The sequence below is a fragment of the Propithecus coquereli genome, unplaced genomic scaffold (genome assembly GCF_000956105.1).
Source record: "Propithecus coquereli isolate 6110/MARCELLA unplaced genomic scaffold, Pcoq_1.0 Scaffold111, whole genome shotgun sequence".
Classification (NCBI taxonomy): Eukaryota; Metazoa; Chordata; class Mammalia; order Primates; family Indriidae; genus Propithecus; species Propithecus coquereli.
The window spans coordinates 5,576,063-5,591,878 of record NW_012135081.1 but is presented as its reverse complement, the minus strand read 5'-3'; the positions used below and the strand labels follow the sequence as shown (position 1 = coordinate 5,591,878).

The following is a 15,816-nucleotide window of genomic DNA, read 5'->3' as shown; positions in this document are numbered from 1 at the left end:
CCTTAGGTTTAAGTCTGTTATCCACCTTGAATTGATTTTTGTGAGCCTTTTTTCTATATTTACAAAAAGTTGCATGTTTTTGTTTGTTTAGATAGACCCCAGAATAATTGTTTGGTGTCAAAAACAGAAATATATATTTGAAAATGGACATGTTAGGGTTTGTTCCTTAAGTATTGGACTGTAGTGTATTTTTTTTTAATTCAGTCTTCCTGATATTAATTTCTCCTTACTAAAAATATGCTTATATTTTTTATTTAACCTTTTACTTTAGAATAGTTTTAGATTTCCAGAAAAAGTGCAAAGGTAGAACAGAGAGGTCCTAAAAACCCCTTGCCAAGTTTCCCGTGTTATTAACACCTTACACTACTATGGAACATTTATCACAACCAAGGAAGCAATGATGGTATATTACTACTAACTAAACTCAAAACTCGATTCAGATTTTACTATTTTTTCCCTAATATCCTTTTCCTGTTGCAGGATTCTGTTCAGAATTCCATCCAGAGCACCACATTAGTTTAGTTCTCATATCTCCTAGACTCCTCTTGGCTCTGACAGTTTCTCAGACTTTTCTTGTTTTTGATCACCTTGACTGCTTTGAGGAGCACTTGTCAGATGTTTTATAGAATACCTCTCAATTTGTTTTTTTCTGAAGTTTTTCTCTTGGATAAAGTGAAAACACGGGGCTTGGGAGAAAGACCACAGAGATGAAGTGCCATTCTCGTCATATCATATCAGCAAGTATGTGTTATCAACATGGCTTATCACTGATGATATTAACCTTGATCACCTGGCTGTAAGAGTGTTTTCTAGCTTTCTCCATTATCAAGTTATTTCCCACACCTTCCATACTCTACTGTCTATAAACACCAATTCACTAAGATCGTTCTATTCTCAAGGGGGCACCTCATTGACATTTGATGATATCTCACACATTATTAGGAATTCTTACATTAGAAAATATACCTCTTCTCCCACATTTATATATTTAATCAATTATTGTTTACTATAAACGAATGTATATCATTTTATGCTTTTGGTTATAATCCAATATTGTGTTATTTAGTTCACTGCTCAAATTTTCCAGCTTTGGCCATTGGACATTCTTTCAAATTAATTCCTGTGTCATTTTAAAATGCCCCATCTTTTTTGTTTTTAAAAGACTCCTTACTTTTTGGCACTACAATATGCTTAAGGCTTCTTGGATGCTCCTTGCCCTCACCCAAGAATCAGCCATTTTTCCAAATATTTCTGATTCCTTTTATTGGGGAACAGTATTAAAAACTAGGATGGGGTGCTAGGTGTGCTTGTTGCTACTGGGGTGTCATTGCTTCCAGACTCTCTACAGACAGCTAGAAAATATACATGCTAACCCATGTATACATACATATCTGTGATTATTTCCATCTATCTCTTTATTAATCTAAAAATGAATTTATATTGATGTCTCCAACCTTAATCCCACACCACATGGTTCACTCTAGCCTTCTCATTTGTTTATCTATAACCTTGCGTTCCAACAGTGAGAAATCTGGTAGCCTTCACAATTCACCACTTATTCATTTCCCTGTTCAATCCCAGTATGCATGCACAGCAGTTTCACTACCGTAAACCTGTACCCCTGTGAGAAACAACATTACCAGCCAGAGTACTGTGTTTATGCACTATTTTTATTGTATTTAGTCTCATAGTTTCTAGCCAAAACCTGTTTTCCAAAATTACTTAGGCCAGCACCTTCCCCCCCCTTCAGTGAGATTATGTCGTACATTTGTACTACAGTGTGATATTTTGTCAGAGTCTGCATTTCAACCCAGGATCTCCTGCTCTCCTACTTGATTTCTTAGAACTTGTATACATAAGGTTCAATCTTTGTGCTGTGAAGTTCTATGGGATTTGACAAACACATGGTGTCATATATCTACCTCTACAGTACTACATGGATTATTCTCACCACTCCAAAAATTCCCTGAGGCTCCTCTAGTCAAACACTACTCCCTCCCCAAATCACTGGAAACTACGCATCTATTTTCATTTCTTATAGTTTTGCCTTTTTCAGAATATCATATAAATGTAATCACACATTCACTCAGTAAAATGCATTTAAGATTTATCTATGTTGTTGCAAGAATTAATAAGTTGTTCCTTTTGTTTCTAAATAACATTCCATTGTGTGAATATACCACAGTTTGCTTATCCATTCACTGATCGAAGAACATCTTTTTTTTTTATTCAGGATATTATGGGGGTACAAATATTTTGGTTACATGCAACGCATTTGCCCCACCCAAGCCAGGGTTACAAGTGTGTCCCTCCCCAATTCAGTGTGTTCCGCTTCCATTAGTTGTGGGTTTACTCCCCCATATTCCCCGACCGACACCCAATGAGTATTACTACCATGTGAACAGTTTAGTCTTGGTCAGTTAGTATCAGTTTGATGGCAAGTACATGTGGTGCATGTTTTTCCATCCTTGTGATACCTCACTTCGAAGGATGGGCTCAATCTCTATCCAGGATATTATAAGAGGTGCTAGATCACCATTGTTTTTTGTAGTTGTATTTGTTGAGTAGTATTTCACGGTATACATATACCACATTTTCTTAATCCGCTCATGGATTGATGGGCACTTGGGTTGTTTCCACATCTTTGCAATTGTGACTTGTGCTGCCATAAAACATTCGAGTGCAGATGTCTTTATTATAGAATGTCTTTTTTTCCTTTGGATAGATGCCTAGTAGTGGGATTGCTACATCAAATGGTATTTCTATTTTTACCTCTTTGAGGTATCTCCAAATTACTTTCCACAGAGGTTGCACTAATTTACAGTCCCACCAGCAGTGTAAGAGTGTTCCAATCTCTCCACATCCACACCAGCATTTGTTGTTTTTGGACTTTTTGATAAGGGCCATTCTCACTGGAGTTAGATATCTCAATGTAGTTTTTATTTGCATTTCCCTAATGATGAGAGATGTTGAGCACTTTTTCGTATGTTTGTTGGCCATTAGTCTGTCTTTTTTTGAAAAGTTTCTGTTCATGTCCTTTGCCCATTTATTGATGGGGTTGTTTGATTTTTTTCTTGTTGATTTTCTTAAGTTCTTTATAGATTCTTGTTATCAGCTCTTTATCGGATGTGTAGAAAACAAAAATTTTCTCCCATTCTATAGGTTGTCTATTTGCTCTAATGATAGTTTCCCTGGCTGTGCAGAAGCTTTTTAATTTGATCAGGTCCCATTTGTTTATTTTTGTTGCAGCTGTGATTGCTTAGGGGGTCTTCTTCATAAATTCTTTGCCTAGGCCAATGTCCGAAAGAGTCTTCCCGACATTTTTTCCAGAATTCTTAAGGTTTCATTCATGCCTCAAAGAACGTCTTGATTGCTTCCAGGTTTGAGTGATTATGAATAAAGTTGCTATAAACATTCATGTGCAGTACTTATGAACATAACTTTTCAAGTCAGTTAGTTAAATACCTAGAAGCACAAATGCTTGTTTTTACAGTAAATCTACATTTAATTTCATAAGAAACTGCCAAACTGTCTGTTGTACCATTTTCCATCCCCAAAAGTAATGAATGAAAATTCTTGATGCTCTACATCCTCTCTAGAATCTGATATTGTCAGGTTTTTAAATTTTAGCCATTTAATAGATGTGCCATTATGCCTTTAAGATTAAATTTTTTCTAATTAGATAAGGTCATAGTCAAGGGTCCAGCTACCCCCTAGTATAGTTCAGGCAAGGTACCCAAAATTTGGTCTGCATGTTCCTCCCTATCAGAAATTACATTTGCAGAAAAGGGAAAAAAAGTTAGGAAATGCCTGGACTTCTCATGTAGCACTCAGTAAGAGTGGATTCTGGTAGCAGATTCTTCAACTGTTCATGCTTCTTCATTCTCTGAGATGCCTTGGTCTCTACCAAATTACAAGGCTTTTTTTCTAGCTTTTCTCCCATTCAGTGTGCTCCACATACTCTTCCAATATATGCTCCTTACTTACACTAGCCAAAGTGGTTTTTCAATTTTTACAAACAAGTAAACCTACCTGGAATATGTTCAATAAAACAAATGAAAAGGGGATGTTTATAGTTGAAGTTCAGATAGTTGTAAAATAATATTAATTGATTTATTGGCAATATTGCTAAGGAATGAATTAAATCCATTTTTGAAATCTAGAACCACATTCAGAATAGTACAAAAAACACTTTTGTATCTTTAGAAAAAGTTTTGTAGTCTTTGATTAAGGAATTTTTCTAACTGGAATACATAATAATTGGAAGAGAAGCATATTTTTATTAAGAGTATGTTAGATACAAGGATACTTCTGCTCTACCATTCCTCATCCCTTCCTATGTTGCCTTTCCTTTTGTACCCTCTGAAAGGAGTTGGGATAATATTCTCTATGATCACTGACACCTTTCAAAAAATTTATTGACTATATTGCTATATTCTGATATTATATTAATAGAAGCAGGCAAACATACATGAAATAGTACAACACCTTTTACAACATCCCCTCACTTCTGCATCTTCCCATCAACAATACAATTTTATCCCGTCATACACATGTCGTACTTGGAGATTTGAAGTACTTACAATTTGCATTTGAAAACATACACTTTAATCAGGAAAATCATAGCTATGTGGCAACAAATACTACCCCAAAAAGATGTAAATGCCCTCATTCAAGTTCAGCATCAATACAACAAATGTTTGGAAGACAAAGAGATCACACATAATTTAAATATCAAATACATAGCAGTAAAAGTTATGAACATATGTCACAACTATCAAAGAAAGCAAAATTATCAAGTGGTAACTGGTGAATGTTGTTTGAAACAATTTTGCAATTTTGCAACTTTGCCCCCTCAAAATAGGATATCAATACTAAAGACTTTTCCTTTGTGGATCAGTGTATCCAGTTTTTAAAAGATTGTATACAAAATATTTTTCTCTATTTCTTTGATAGGATAACAAATCAATAACAATCAATACTAAAAATAAATTGCAATTAAATACAATTAAACACCAATGGTTTACTGAGTTGTTCTCTTAAACTCATGATGGCACAGGAAAAAAAAACTTATACCATGGATTTATTCAAGAATTACAGGCTTAGAATCAAGTCACTATGAATAGATTTTATAACAGAATTAAATATTTCAACTCAAAAGTCATCCTTCCCTGGGTTGGTGGTTCTGCTAATGATAAGAGATTATGTATTCTGAGTTTAACATCCTTACCAAACCAACATTTCTGCCCAGCATCTCAATAGGCAAAGAAGAAAAAATAAATAAATCTTTCTTTCTCCCACTATTGTAAATTTATATCAATTAAGGGTAAGGAATATATTTCTGTTAATAGAATGACTGCAAATTTTATTCATGCCCAAGATATCTAGATATAACACTGTTCTTAAAGAAGAGTGAATGATGGATTAGTATTTCTTCTTAAATGAAAATAATTCATTTGTGGAACTGCCAACTTAAGGGATTCTTAAGTGACTCAAGCTTGACTCCATATTAAAAGCAAATCAAAATCAAAGAATCAATGGGTCCCTTATTGAAGAAATCACAAGAAAGTACAATTAGGATAAAGCTTTTTTGTTCCATAGGATTTTTCTCAGAGCTTGTTTGACATCCTTGTTTCTTAGTGAGTAGATCAGAGGGTTTAACATGGGTGTGACCAATATGTAAAATACTGAAGCCACTTTTCGAAGTTCAAGATTGCTTGGAGATGTGAGATACACAAAGGAAACAGTCCCATAAAGCAAACATACAACCCCTAGGTGGGAGCTGCAAGTGGAGAAGGCTTTCTTTCTCCCTTCAGTGGAGGGGATCTTCAAGACCGTGGCCACAATATACATGTAAGATATTACAATAACAACAATTGTGGGCAAAATAATCATGGCAGCCAAACTCAGAGATACTATCTTATTGACAAAGAGATTAGAACAGGAAATCTTCTCAATTTGATAAGAATCACAGTAAAAGTGATCAATGACTCGGGATGCACAGAAAGACACTGAGAATGTTACACTGACTTGGAAGATGGAACTGACCCAGCCACAGAAATAGGAACCAGCAACCAGCTGAGTGCAGAGGCGTCTTGACATATGCACACTATAAAGAAGAGGATTGCAGATGGCACTGAAGCGGTCATATGCCATGGCTGCCAGGACAAACCCCTCTGTTACAATGAACAGGGAAAAAAGGAAGACCTGGGTGGCACAACCTGCAAAGGAGATTGTCTTTTTCTCAGACAGGAAGTTAACCATGGCTTTAGGAGCAATAACAGTGGAGTAGAAGAGGTCAATGAAGGAGAGATTGCCTAGAAAGAAATACATTGGTGTGTTCAGCTGAGAGTCTGTCACAATGATTGCCATCATACTCATGTTCCCCAAAATGATCATGCCATAGACCAGCAGGAATAGGAGGAAGAGGAGAACGTGGAACTCTGGACGGACCCTGAAGCCTGCAAGAATGAAGCCAGTTACCTCTGAATGGTTGCCTGCTCCCTTGTCACCCATGGTAAGAACCTGCTAAGAGTTACAAGGTAAGATTAAAAATTCAATTTTCTACCTATACCTTGGTGTCATAAAAATATCCTTTTTTTTTGCTGTAGAAGATGAAATTTGTGTTGTCATTTCCTTTTTTTCACTCAGTTCTCTTATGTGTGAATTGCTGTACCCTTTTATAGAAACTGAATATGAGATATATTGGGATTGCCCATCATCACAGAAATATGTTATGAAGTTCATCATTTTCTAATGTGTTTCTCCAAACCCAGTGCTCTTTCCATTATAACAATATGCCTTTCACTCTTAGAGCATTAGAGCATTATTCCTTTATATCTGTTTAGCTCCTCACTTGATTTACATGGTAAGTTTAATAAATAGTATCTGTAGGTTTTGAGAGGTGTATAAATACTTGTTCTCATCTTTAGATTTAAAACTCTATGAATAGACATTAGCATTTATAGAGGTCAATATGATACTAATGGTTTGTGATAGTTTGAAATAGGTTACCAAGGGATTTAGTTGAGTATTCTGAATTAAAAACTCTAAAAATAGGATACATTGTCAGCTTCTTGAAGTGAACAAAGTTCAGACATGCTACAAGGAGAAGTCCATGGATCTTACAAATCTCTATACAGATATGTGAAGAATCCAATTTAATCTTAAACTCTCGTGCAGCTGGAGAAAAGGAAACTTCAAAACAACGAATTGACTAAAATTTTTGGTTGGGAAAAATATTATTAGTTTTGAAAGCTAATTTTATAATATCTGTATTTAGAAAGATTTATAAACATATTAAAATTGTCATGGTGATTACTTTGAATCTATCAAACAGTTAAGTACTCTGATTTGCTTGTCCTGTAACTATACAGAGTTTCTGTTTTCTCCAATAAAATGACACAGTCATTTTTTTCTTTTATGCAGACTTTAAAACCAATTGTTATTTTACCACCCCACTCCTAGCAGATGGGAGAGGTTATGTGGTTTATCAAAAGCAGCAAATGGCCTAAAAAGTGTTATTAATATTTTTGGTTTGGCATGAATGGCAGAGTCACCATAAGTTGCCTATCGTTCTTATCATCCCTCACACACGTGACCTTTCTGGGTTTTTTTTTAACTTCCCCGCAATCCCTTAGCTCCCATTGCTGTCTTCATCTTATCATCATCTGATCTTTTTCCTCTACTCCCAATACTAACTTTTCTTAAAAAGTTAGCAAGTTAGTTCACGAGACGAGAAAACTGGTAACAACTCAGTAATGTGATTCTTAGATCTCTTTTCTACCCCACAGCTCCCGTTCCATATTGAAATTCACTTAAATAATATTAATTAAATTTCTTGTCCAGAAAAGCACTAGGTGCCCATGTTAACCTCTACAAGGATAATTGTACTTAAATATTATTGTAAAACTAGAGATAAAGCAATGAAGACAGAGGGATTTCAGTCACTCATCATGAGATACAGATGGTTAATAAAATAAGGTAAAAATCAGAAATTTTTAGAGTAAATGAGAAGGCCTTGTCAAAACTTCCAAATTCATTCCATATTTGGCAGTAAGTATTTTAGCAAGAAATTTTCTTTATTTTATTTCTAGTTCCCAGTTTTATTAATCAAATTATAGAATATTGTCTGAAACTATATCTGCCAATATCCAGTGATAAGAAAGTAATTGTTTTGAGACTAATATTTTGAAAATGATAATATGTATTCATTTAATCATTCATGTAGTCACCGTACACTTGTGGGCCACCTATTCTATGCCAGCCAGAATAAGGAAATACACAAGTATTAGAAATCAGTTTCTTCTCAAAGTAAAAATGTATTGCATTTTTCTTTTTTGTCCATCTTCAATTTATTATGAAATAACCAGTACATTGTGATCTGCCCTTCAATCAAAGGGATATTATTTTTTAAGATGTATACAGGGTTTTATAAAAGTTTGTAACAGGCAAATTTTACCAACTATAAAATAATTTTTATTTGATAAAGCACACAAAAAATACTCATGGATGACTAATTATTTCACTGAAATAAACAAATTTATTGTATCTCTTACCTGAATATTTCCTCTTTCTTTACTTCTATTGAGCAATTTTCTACTGGAAGGATACAAAATTTGTTGTATTTAATTCTAGAAATACAAAAAAGTTTATAAAATATATAAAGGAAATTAAAGACAATGACAAAATTAAGCATAATAAAAAATAAAAGTTTAGCACAAGATATAAAAACCTTGTTTTGAAATATGTAATTTTCATCTCAATTTTAGGCTTTTCTTATAGGTTAATAATATCTCATTCTTCAACTAAGAATGTCTTTTTCATTTCCTTAGCAGTGTTTTGCCTAAAAATCTCCTGTAATTATGCACCCATTTCTAGAGAAAAGAGGATGGAAGAGGTGATCTATTAAGGCCTCTTCCAGACCTATGAACATTTCTTTATTGAAACTGAAAAAATGCAACTAAACCTGTAGAATCATACTACATGAGCATTCCTCTCCTCTGTGTGGCAAATTTTACAAGCTTTAGAATGAGAATGATGAAAGCAAAATGGAAATTTAAGTAGGACAAAGATAAAATCACCAGTGAATAGGGGTAGTCCTGGGTGAACTGTGGGAATACAGCAGGAGAAATCGATGGTGCCATTAGTTGGCTCTATTGCAACTATTTCTGGTAATTATAGTATGGATTGGTAGAAAGGGACCCCTCTGGGGGGAGCTTATAATAAGTCAATTATGGGTGACAACAATGGAAAGTTTCAGGTTCATCCCAAGAGGGTCACATAGGAAGAGACAATAAGAAGGGATAATATCTACCCTTATTACTCACCTTGAACCATCTCTGGGTCTTTTTAGAAACAACTTCTCATTAGAAAAATTTGCTTTAGATCGAGATATTATATTTTACATAATTTTCATTTATCTGTTTAATTTACACCTTCTACATTCACAATGAATTTATCTATTGCTTCTTTTACATGACAGCTCGTAGTCTTCTGTTCTCTAGATTTATTGTTCCTGTTTTCTTGTGGGATAGTAGGCTTTATTGAGTAATTTCTATTTTGCATATTATATCATAAAACATATTACAGACCATGTCACCAGCATATCCATAATTAAGATTAATGAACAAGATTCAATTAATAAGTTAATGTATTTGAATATAAGTGACAACAGTTATCTCAAGGCCTTATCACCTCTGGTAGACTGAACACTGTGCTTCTAGCCAGACCACAAGTTTGAGGGTCCAGATATCAGAATGTGCTTATCTCACTGAAATACGAGAAGTAATGAAAGAAGTAATGAGCTCGAAAGACATAAACATGTAGAACTATAGCCATTCTTAGTCTACCATACACTAAATTCCAGTTATCAAAAAATTAGAACATAACGTACGAGATAAAATGACTAGATACAATTTTCTTTAGCATACTTATCAGCTAGCTATTACATAAATAACGTATAGAGAACAACCACAAAGCCTCAGTGTCATTAACCTGATGTTACCGGGGTCATCAAATAGGCAACTCTGCTGATCTTGGCTATGAAGTCTCTGTTGTTGGTCAGTTGAGTTACCTTAGCTGGGATGACTGAGGCAACTTGTCTCTTCTCTGCATGAGTCTTCTCTTCCATTAGGCAACCCTGAGCATCTTCTCATAGTCATGGTTGAGAGGGACAAATAAAACCAGAAATGCCCAAGCACTTTTCAAGCTAACGTCTCATTGGCCAAAGAAAGTGATATGGATGAATCAAAGAATAGGGCAGAGCACCCTTCCCTGAGTTGGAGAGCACAGCAAAATCACATAGTAAAGAGCATGGACAAAGGGAAGGGTGAATAATTAGCACCGTTTCTTTCCAACTCAGAGCAGTGTCTTTAAATGGAGCCTAGCTGGCCTGTTTTGAAAGTTCACATGGGCCAGACTTTCATAGCCCTTTTAGGCCCTGCCATGTGGCCCTTGCACAGACTCACTATTATAATCGGTAGAACCTCTCCCATTTTCAGCTACTGTTCTCACAATTGTCTGCCAGACTTTCCAGGGAACACCTGTTGGCTATTTTGAGTTTGTCTGTTCTTATGTCTGTTAGAGATCTCATTTCTTCCATTTGCTTTCTCCCACACAGAGGACAATAATATTCAGGTTTTGTGGTCGGTGGTGGTTTGTTCCCACCTGCTTATATTTAGAGATCGATTAGTCACACTTTGTCATCTAAATTCATTGTAATATCTGTGATATTTCATTTTGCTCTCTCTAGTTGTTCTGTCTTTTTTCATGTCCATATTTGGGAAAATCTAATAACTAAGCTGCCACTGCTACCACCATCGTCCCAGAAGCTAGGTTGAAAACCTTTTTTAACATGCACGTCTTCTGGTATTACAACCTGGTTGTGCAAACAGCATTTTGGTCCCCATCACTTTCACTCTGTGGTGTCATGTCTATAGTTGTTACATGGCAAGAGGCACTTTGTAGCTGCAATTAAGATTATTAAATAACTGATCTTAATAGAGGGATACTGTCCAGGATTATCTGAGTGTGTCCAATGTAATCACATGAGCCTTTAAAAGTAGAAAGGAAGCCAGAAGAAGCAGCTAGACAGATTCAAAGCATGTGTGTTACTGACATCTCTAACACATACTTTCATTTCTGATACCAGTATTTTGTGTTTTCTCTTTTTAAAAAAGTTTCAATTTTATTAATTTCCCAAAGAAACAGCTTTTAGCTTCATTGATTTTCTGCATATTTTCTACTTTCTATGTCATTGATTTTAGCTCTGATATTTATTATATCTTCTGCTTACTTCAGGTTAATTTTTTTCTTTCTTTTTTTCGCTTTTGTAGGGTAGAAACTGAAATAATTGATTTGAGATCTTTCTTTTCTAATATACACCTCGTTTTGACCTGAAATTTCTGCCTAGATACTGCTTCAACAGCATTCCACAATTATGATATGTTGTGTTTTTATTTTCATTCAGTTCAAAATACTTTCTGATTTTTCTTCTTATTTCTTCTTTGACCCATAGTTATTTAGATGTGGTGTGGTATTTTCTTTTGAAATATTTGTAGATCTTCCTAACATTTTTCTGTCATTGAGGATGATTTGATCCCACCGGGATCAGACAACATACTTTTTATGACTTACATTCTTTTAAATTCATTGACACTTCTTTTATAACCCAGAATACAATCTATCTTAGTAAATGGTCCAGGTGCACATGAAAGAAATATATATTCTGCTGTTGTTGAGCAGAATGCTCCATAAATGTGAACTAGGTCAAGTTGGCTGATAATATTGTGTGTTTACCAATTTTATGTCTACTCCTCTATCAATTATTAAGAAAAAGGCTTGAAATCCCATATTATGCATGTGTACACCTGTCCCTTCACCTCTGTGGGGTTTGCATCCCCAGATTCAACTAGTCAAGGGTTGAAAATGTAGTTGGGTGTACAATGGTTCATGTACTGAACAGGTACAGACATTTTTCTTGTCATTATTCCCTAAACAATACAAAACAACAACCATTTACATAGTATTTACATGTATTAGGTATTATAAGTAATATAGAGATTATTTAAAATATATGGGAGGATATGCTTTTATTATATCTAAATACTATACTTTTCATATAAGGGTCTTGAGCTTTTGTGGATTTTGGCATCCACAGAAAGGTACTGGGATTAATCCTCTACACTTGCCAAGATATGACTATATTTGCTCATTTCTCCTTACACTTCTATTGGTTTTTGCTTCATATAGTTTGAAACTTTATCATAAAGTGCATTAACATTTAAGATTATCCTTTTGCTCTGATTTTTCATATTTCCGGAGTTCTTTCACTGATTCCTTCTCATCTGGCCTCTCGATCGAGTCCTGGAGGTACCGGGTCTGGCTTGTCGGCCTGTCGCTGGGACCCCAAAGATCAATCTCTGATTGTGCCAGGGAGAAGAGTGCTGGCCCCGAGTTGCCTATGGTGTGTTAAAGCAGGTTTGATGATCCTCTTGGGTGTGCCTGTGTCCTGCTGTCTTCACCTCTTCCCAGTAATGTGAATTATGTTGGATCCCCCAGCTTCATCTCCAATATGGTGGGTGGTACTTGTGAGTACAAATTAGCCACTCCTTGCTTGCTTGAGTTGGAAGATGCTATGATGAGCTGTATAGTTGTTCTCCTTGTCATTGGTTGATATTTGTGTGAAAGAGCCAGCTGCCAAGATGTTCTTTTGGGCCCGTGGTAGACTCTGGTCCCCCACGTGGAGCACTTGCATGGCCCAAGCTTTAGGAGGGACCCTTTAACTCCCAGAGGGATTGCTTGGTCTCCACCACCACTGAGGTGGGGGGAGGAGCAAGGCAGTTCGTGGCTAGGTTGCAGGAGCCTAAAAGGCTTTGCAAAGCCTTGGCAGGGCTCAGAAGTTGCTTTTCCGGCCACCAGGGGGAGCTGCTGGTAGGCGGGCTATTTCCAGAGGAGGGGCCTAAACACTTGAGTGCTACCGCCCTGGGCTGGGATCTTTCCGCCTTTATCCAGTAGCACAATTTTTCTGCAGGGAGGGATGAGCACTCCCCCAAATCGCCACTCCTTGGAGCCCCACTGCACACTCCTGTCAGTTGAGTCCATGTGTGTTTCGTCATTACCTGAGTCCAGCTCTCAATCCTCTCCCCCGTCTGTGTGTCTGATCCACTAGCGTGCATCTCCGTGAAACATCAGCATGCAGGAAGTTCCAAGATTGTGCGTCTCTGTTCCACTACAAGTCCTCAAAGGAAGAGGTGTAGGCCCCACAGCCTCAGCCGGGAGCATGCACTCACTGGAGAGAAAGGGCTCCTCATGAACTTCTCTGCTGAAACCTTTCTCCCTGTTGTAATGAGTAGGGGGAGGGGCCGCAGCACCTGGTCAGCAGTGTGCCTGAGTGTGAAGCATTTGGCTGTCATGGGACCAGGAGCTAGACTATGCCTCTCCAAATGCCACACCTTTATCCAATATGGCGGCAGCGGAGGGGATGGGAGCGCTCCCAGATCCCCATTCCTCGGCTCCGCCGCACTGTCCCATCAGTTATGTCCACAGGGGCTTCCTTGCCATCTGAGTCCAGCTCCCAGACGTCTCCCCTGGGTCCCCTGCACCCCTCTCATGCCTGGGGGACACCTGGACCGGCTTGCTTATCTGAGCCAGTGGCAAGCCACCCTGCGAAATGCTGGCAGGCAGGAAGTTCCCAAATTGTACACCCCTGTTCCACCACAAGTCCTCAAGGGAAGGGGGTGGACCCCACTCTCCATGGAGACTTCAGCCAGGGATGTGTGTCCCCCAGAGAGATGCACCTGTTTGTGAACTACTCAACTCAAACTAGCGTCACAGTTGTAATGGGTGGGGGAGAGGCTGCAGCTCCCGGTCAGCCCAAGCTCAAACTGCTTTCTCAGTTGCAGTGGATAGGGGAGGTGCAGGGGAGGAAGTGTCTGGGTGGGAGAAAGCCGAACTCCGGTCTCTTGAGGCACTCTCCCAGGGGGAGTCCTTCACGGGCTGCACAAACTCCTGGGACTCACTAGTTCACCCCACCATTACTTATTTGCTGCCATGCCTGGGCTGGTGGAGGGTGGAAAAGCCTGCAGCAAACTTAGTGTCCCACTGTTCACCGAAGGCATATAGGAAGGGGAGGGGAATCCTCCCTTACTCTTTCACCGGGCTCCGAGCCTCTCCGGGTTTGCTCCTTGCCAATATCTTCTCCTCTTTGTCTTCTTCCTTCTCTGCTTTGCGGTTTTCTCCGTGTGGTCTCCACCCATCTCTGTGATCCACACCTGAGCTGCACCTCTTCTCCCCTTTCCTCTATCCGATATCCTGCCTTCCCACCGGGACTGTCTGACAAGCAATGTCTCTAATCGGCCATCTTGGACGTCTATCAGGAACTAGAATATTTATATAATCTCAAAGTAGTCAATAAAAATAAGGGGCGAGACGTGGTGGCACACACCTGTAATCCTAGACTTTGGGAAGCCAAGGTGGGAGGATCACTTGAGGCCAGGAGTTCAAGACCAGCCTGAGCAAAGAGCGAGACCTCATCTCTACAAAAAATGGAGCAATTAGCTGGGCCTGGTGGTGTAAGCCTATACTCCCCGCTGCTTGGGAGGCTGAGGCAGGAGGGTTACTTGAGCGCAGGAGTTCAAGACTGTATTAAGCTATCATCATGCCGCTGCACTCCAGCCTAAGCAGCAGAGTGAGACCTTGTCTCTAAGAAAAAAGAAAAAGAAAAAAGAAAAAAAATGCTTATTAATTACAAAAAGAAAGACAAACTTTACAGGGGAGAATGATGGCAGATATTATTTTAATCAAGTGATCAAGTAAACATTACCAGTTATGGGACAGATCAAAATTGCGTGCCTCCTGAGAGAACACAATATGAACACAGCTCCACTTGTGTAACAGTCCTGCCAAGGGTACGTACCTGAAACTGATCATAAAGAAACATTAGAAAAACACAAATTGAGGGGACAGTCTACAAAATAACTGGCTTGAAATCAAGAATATCAAGAAAAAAATAACAAAAAAATCAAGGTATGTCAAGTAAAGACTGAGGAACTGTTGCACATTTAAGGAGGTATATACATGACAACCACATACAAAATGTGATTCTAAACTTTTATTGTAACTACTTTTACTATTAGTATTAAAGAAACCTTTGTAACAGTTGGTTATTTCAGAGGTTTAGATGATAGTAAAGTAATCCTGATGCTGAGTACTGAAATACTGGAGGAACAGAGCTTGTCTGAAGTCCATTCTGGAGTCCATCTCCAGTGCTGCCTGCTCTCAGTTGTCAGCTGGCTCCCACCTGTCACTCTCAGGTATACTTTGGTCCTCTGCCCATTTTGCTGCAACTGCTGAAACCACTGTCTTCCTAAACCATGAACTTAGCACCCTGAACGCAAGGTAGAGATGATTTCTTGAAGATTCCATGGCCCTTTACAACCTGTCCCTTAGTTACCCACAGCAACACTAGCATACTCCTATTTTGCAAAGCAGTCTTTTCCAAAGGGTTTAAGGATAACAGAAAAAGAGTACATAAATGTACTTAAAATTCGATGCTAGACCTCACATTTTTAAAATGTCTCCCAGTCACCTCACCATGAAATTTGTCCCTGCTATATTTTCGCCAGTGGCTCTCACCTCTGCTCATGCTTTTGTGCGATTTTCATCTCCCCTTATGATCTCTCTGCAACTGCTAGCTCATGCTGAGAAAATACTTTTAAATCATGCCCAGTGTTATTTTCATTCCATTGTCTACCCCAAAGTAGACTTTGGGGCATCCATTGTATATCTCAAAATTAATTAAGGTTCTGGTAAACA

At 37.9% G+C, this 15,816-nt stretch overlaps 1 protein-coding gene across 1 annotated transcript; it reads right to left on the bottom strand.

The window, feature by feature from the left end:
• Window positions 1-5,574: 5,574 nt before the first annotated feature.
• Window positions 5,575-6,516, bottom strand: LOC105816600 (olfactory receptor 9K2-like). Its single transcript, XM_012652081.1, has one exon. It carries the CDS (start codon window positions 6,514-6,516, stop codon window positions 5,575-5,577), a length of 942 nt encoding a protein of 313 aa, XP_012507535.1.
• Between the last annotated feature and the right edge of the window lie 9,300 nt (window positions 6,517-15,816).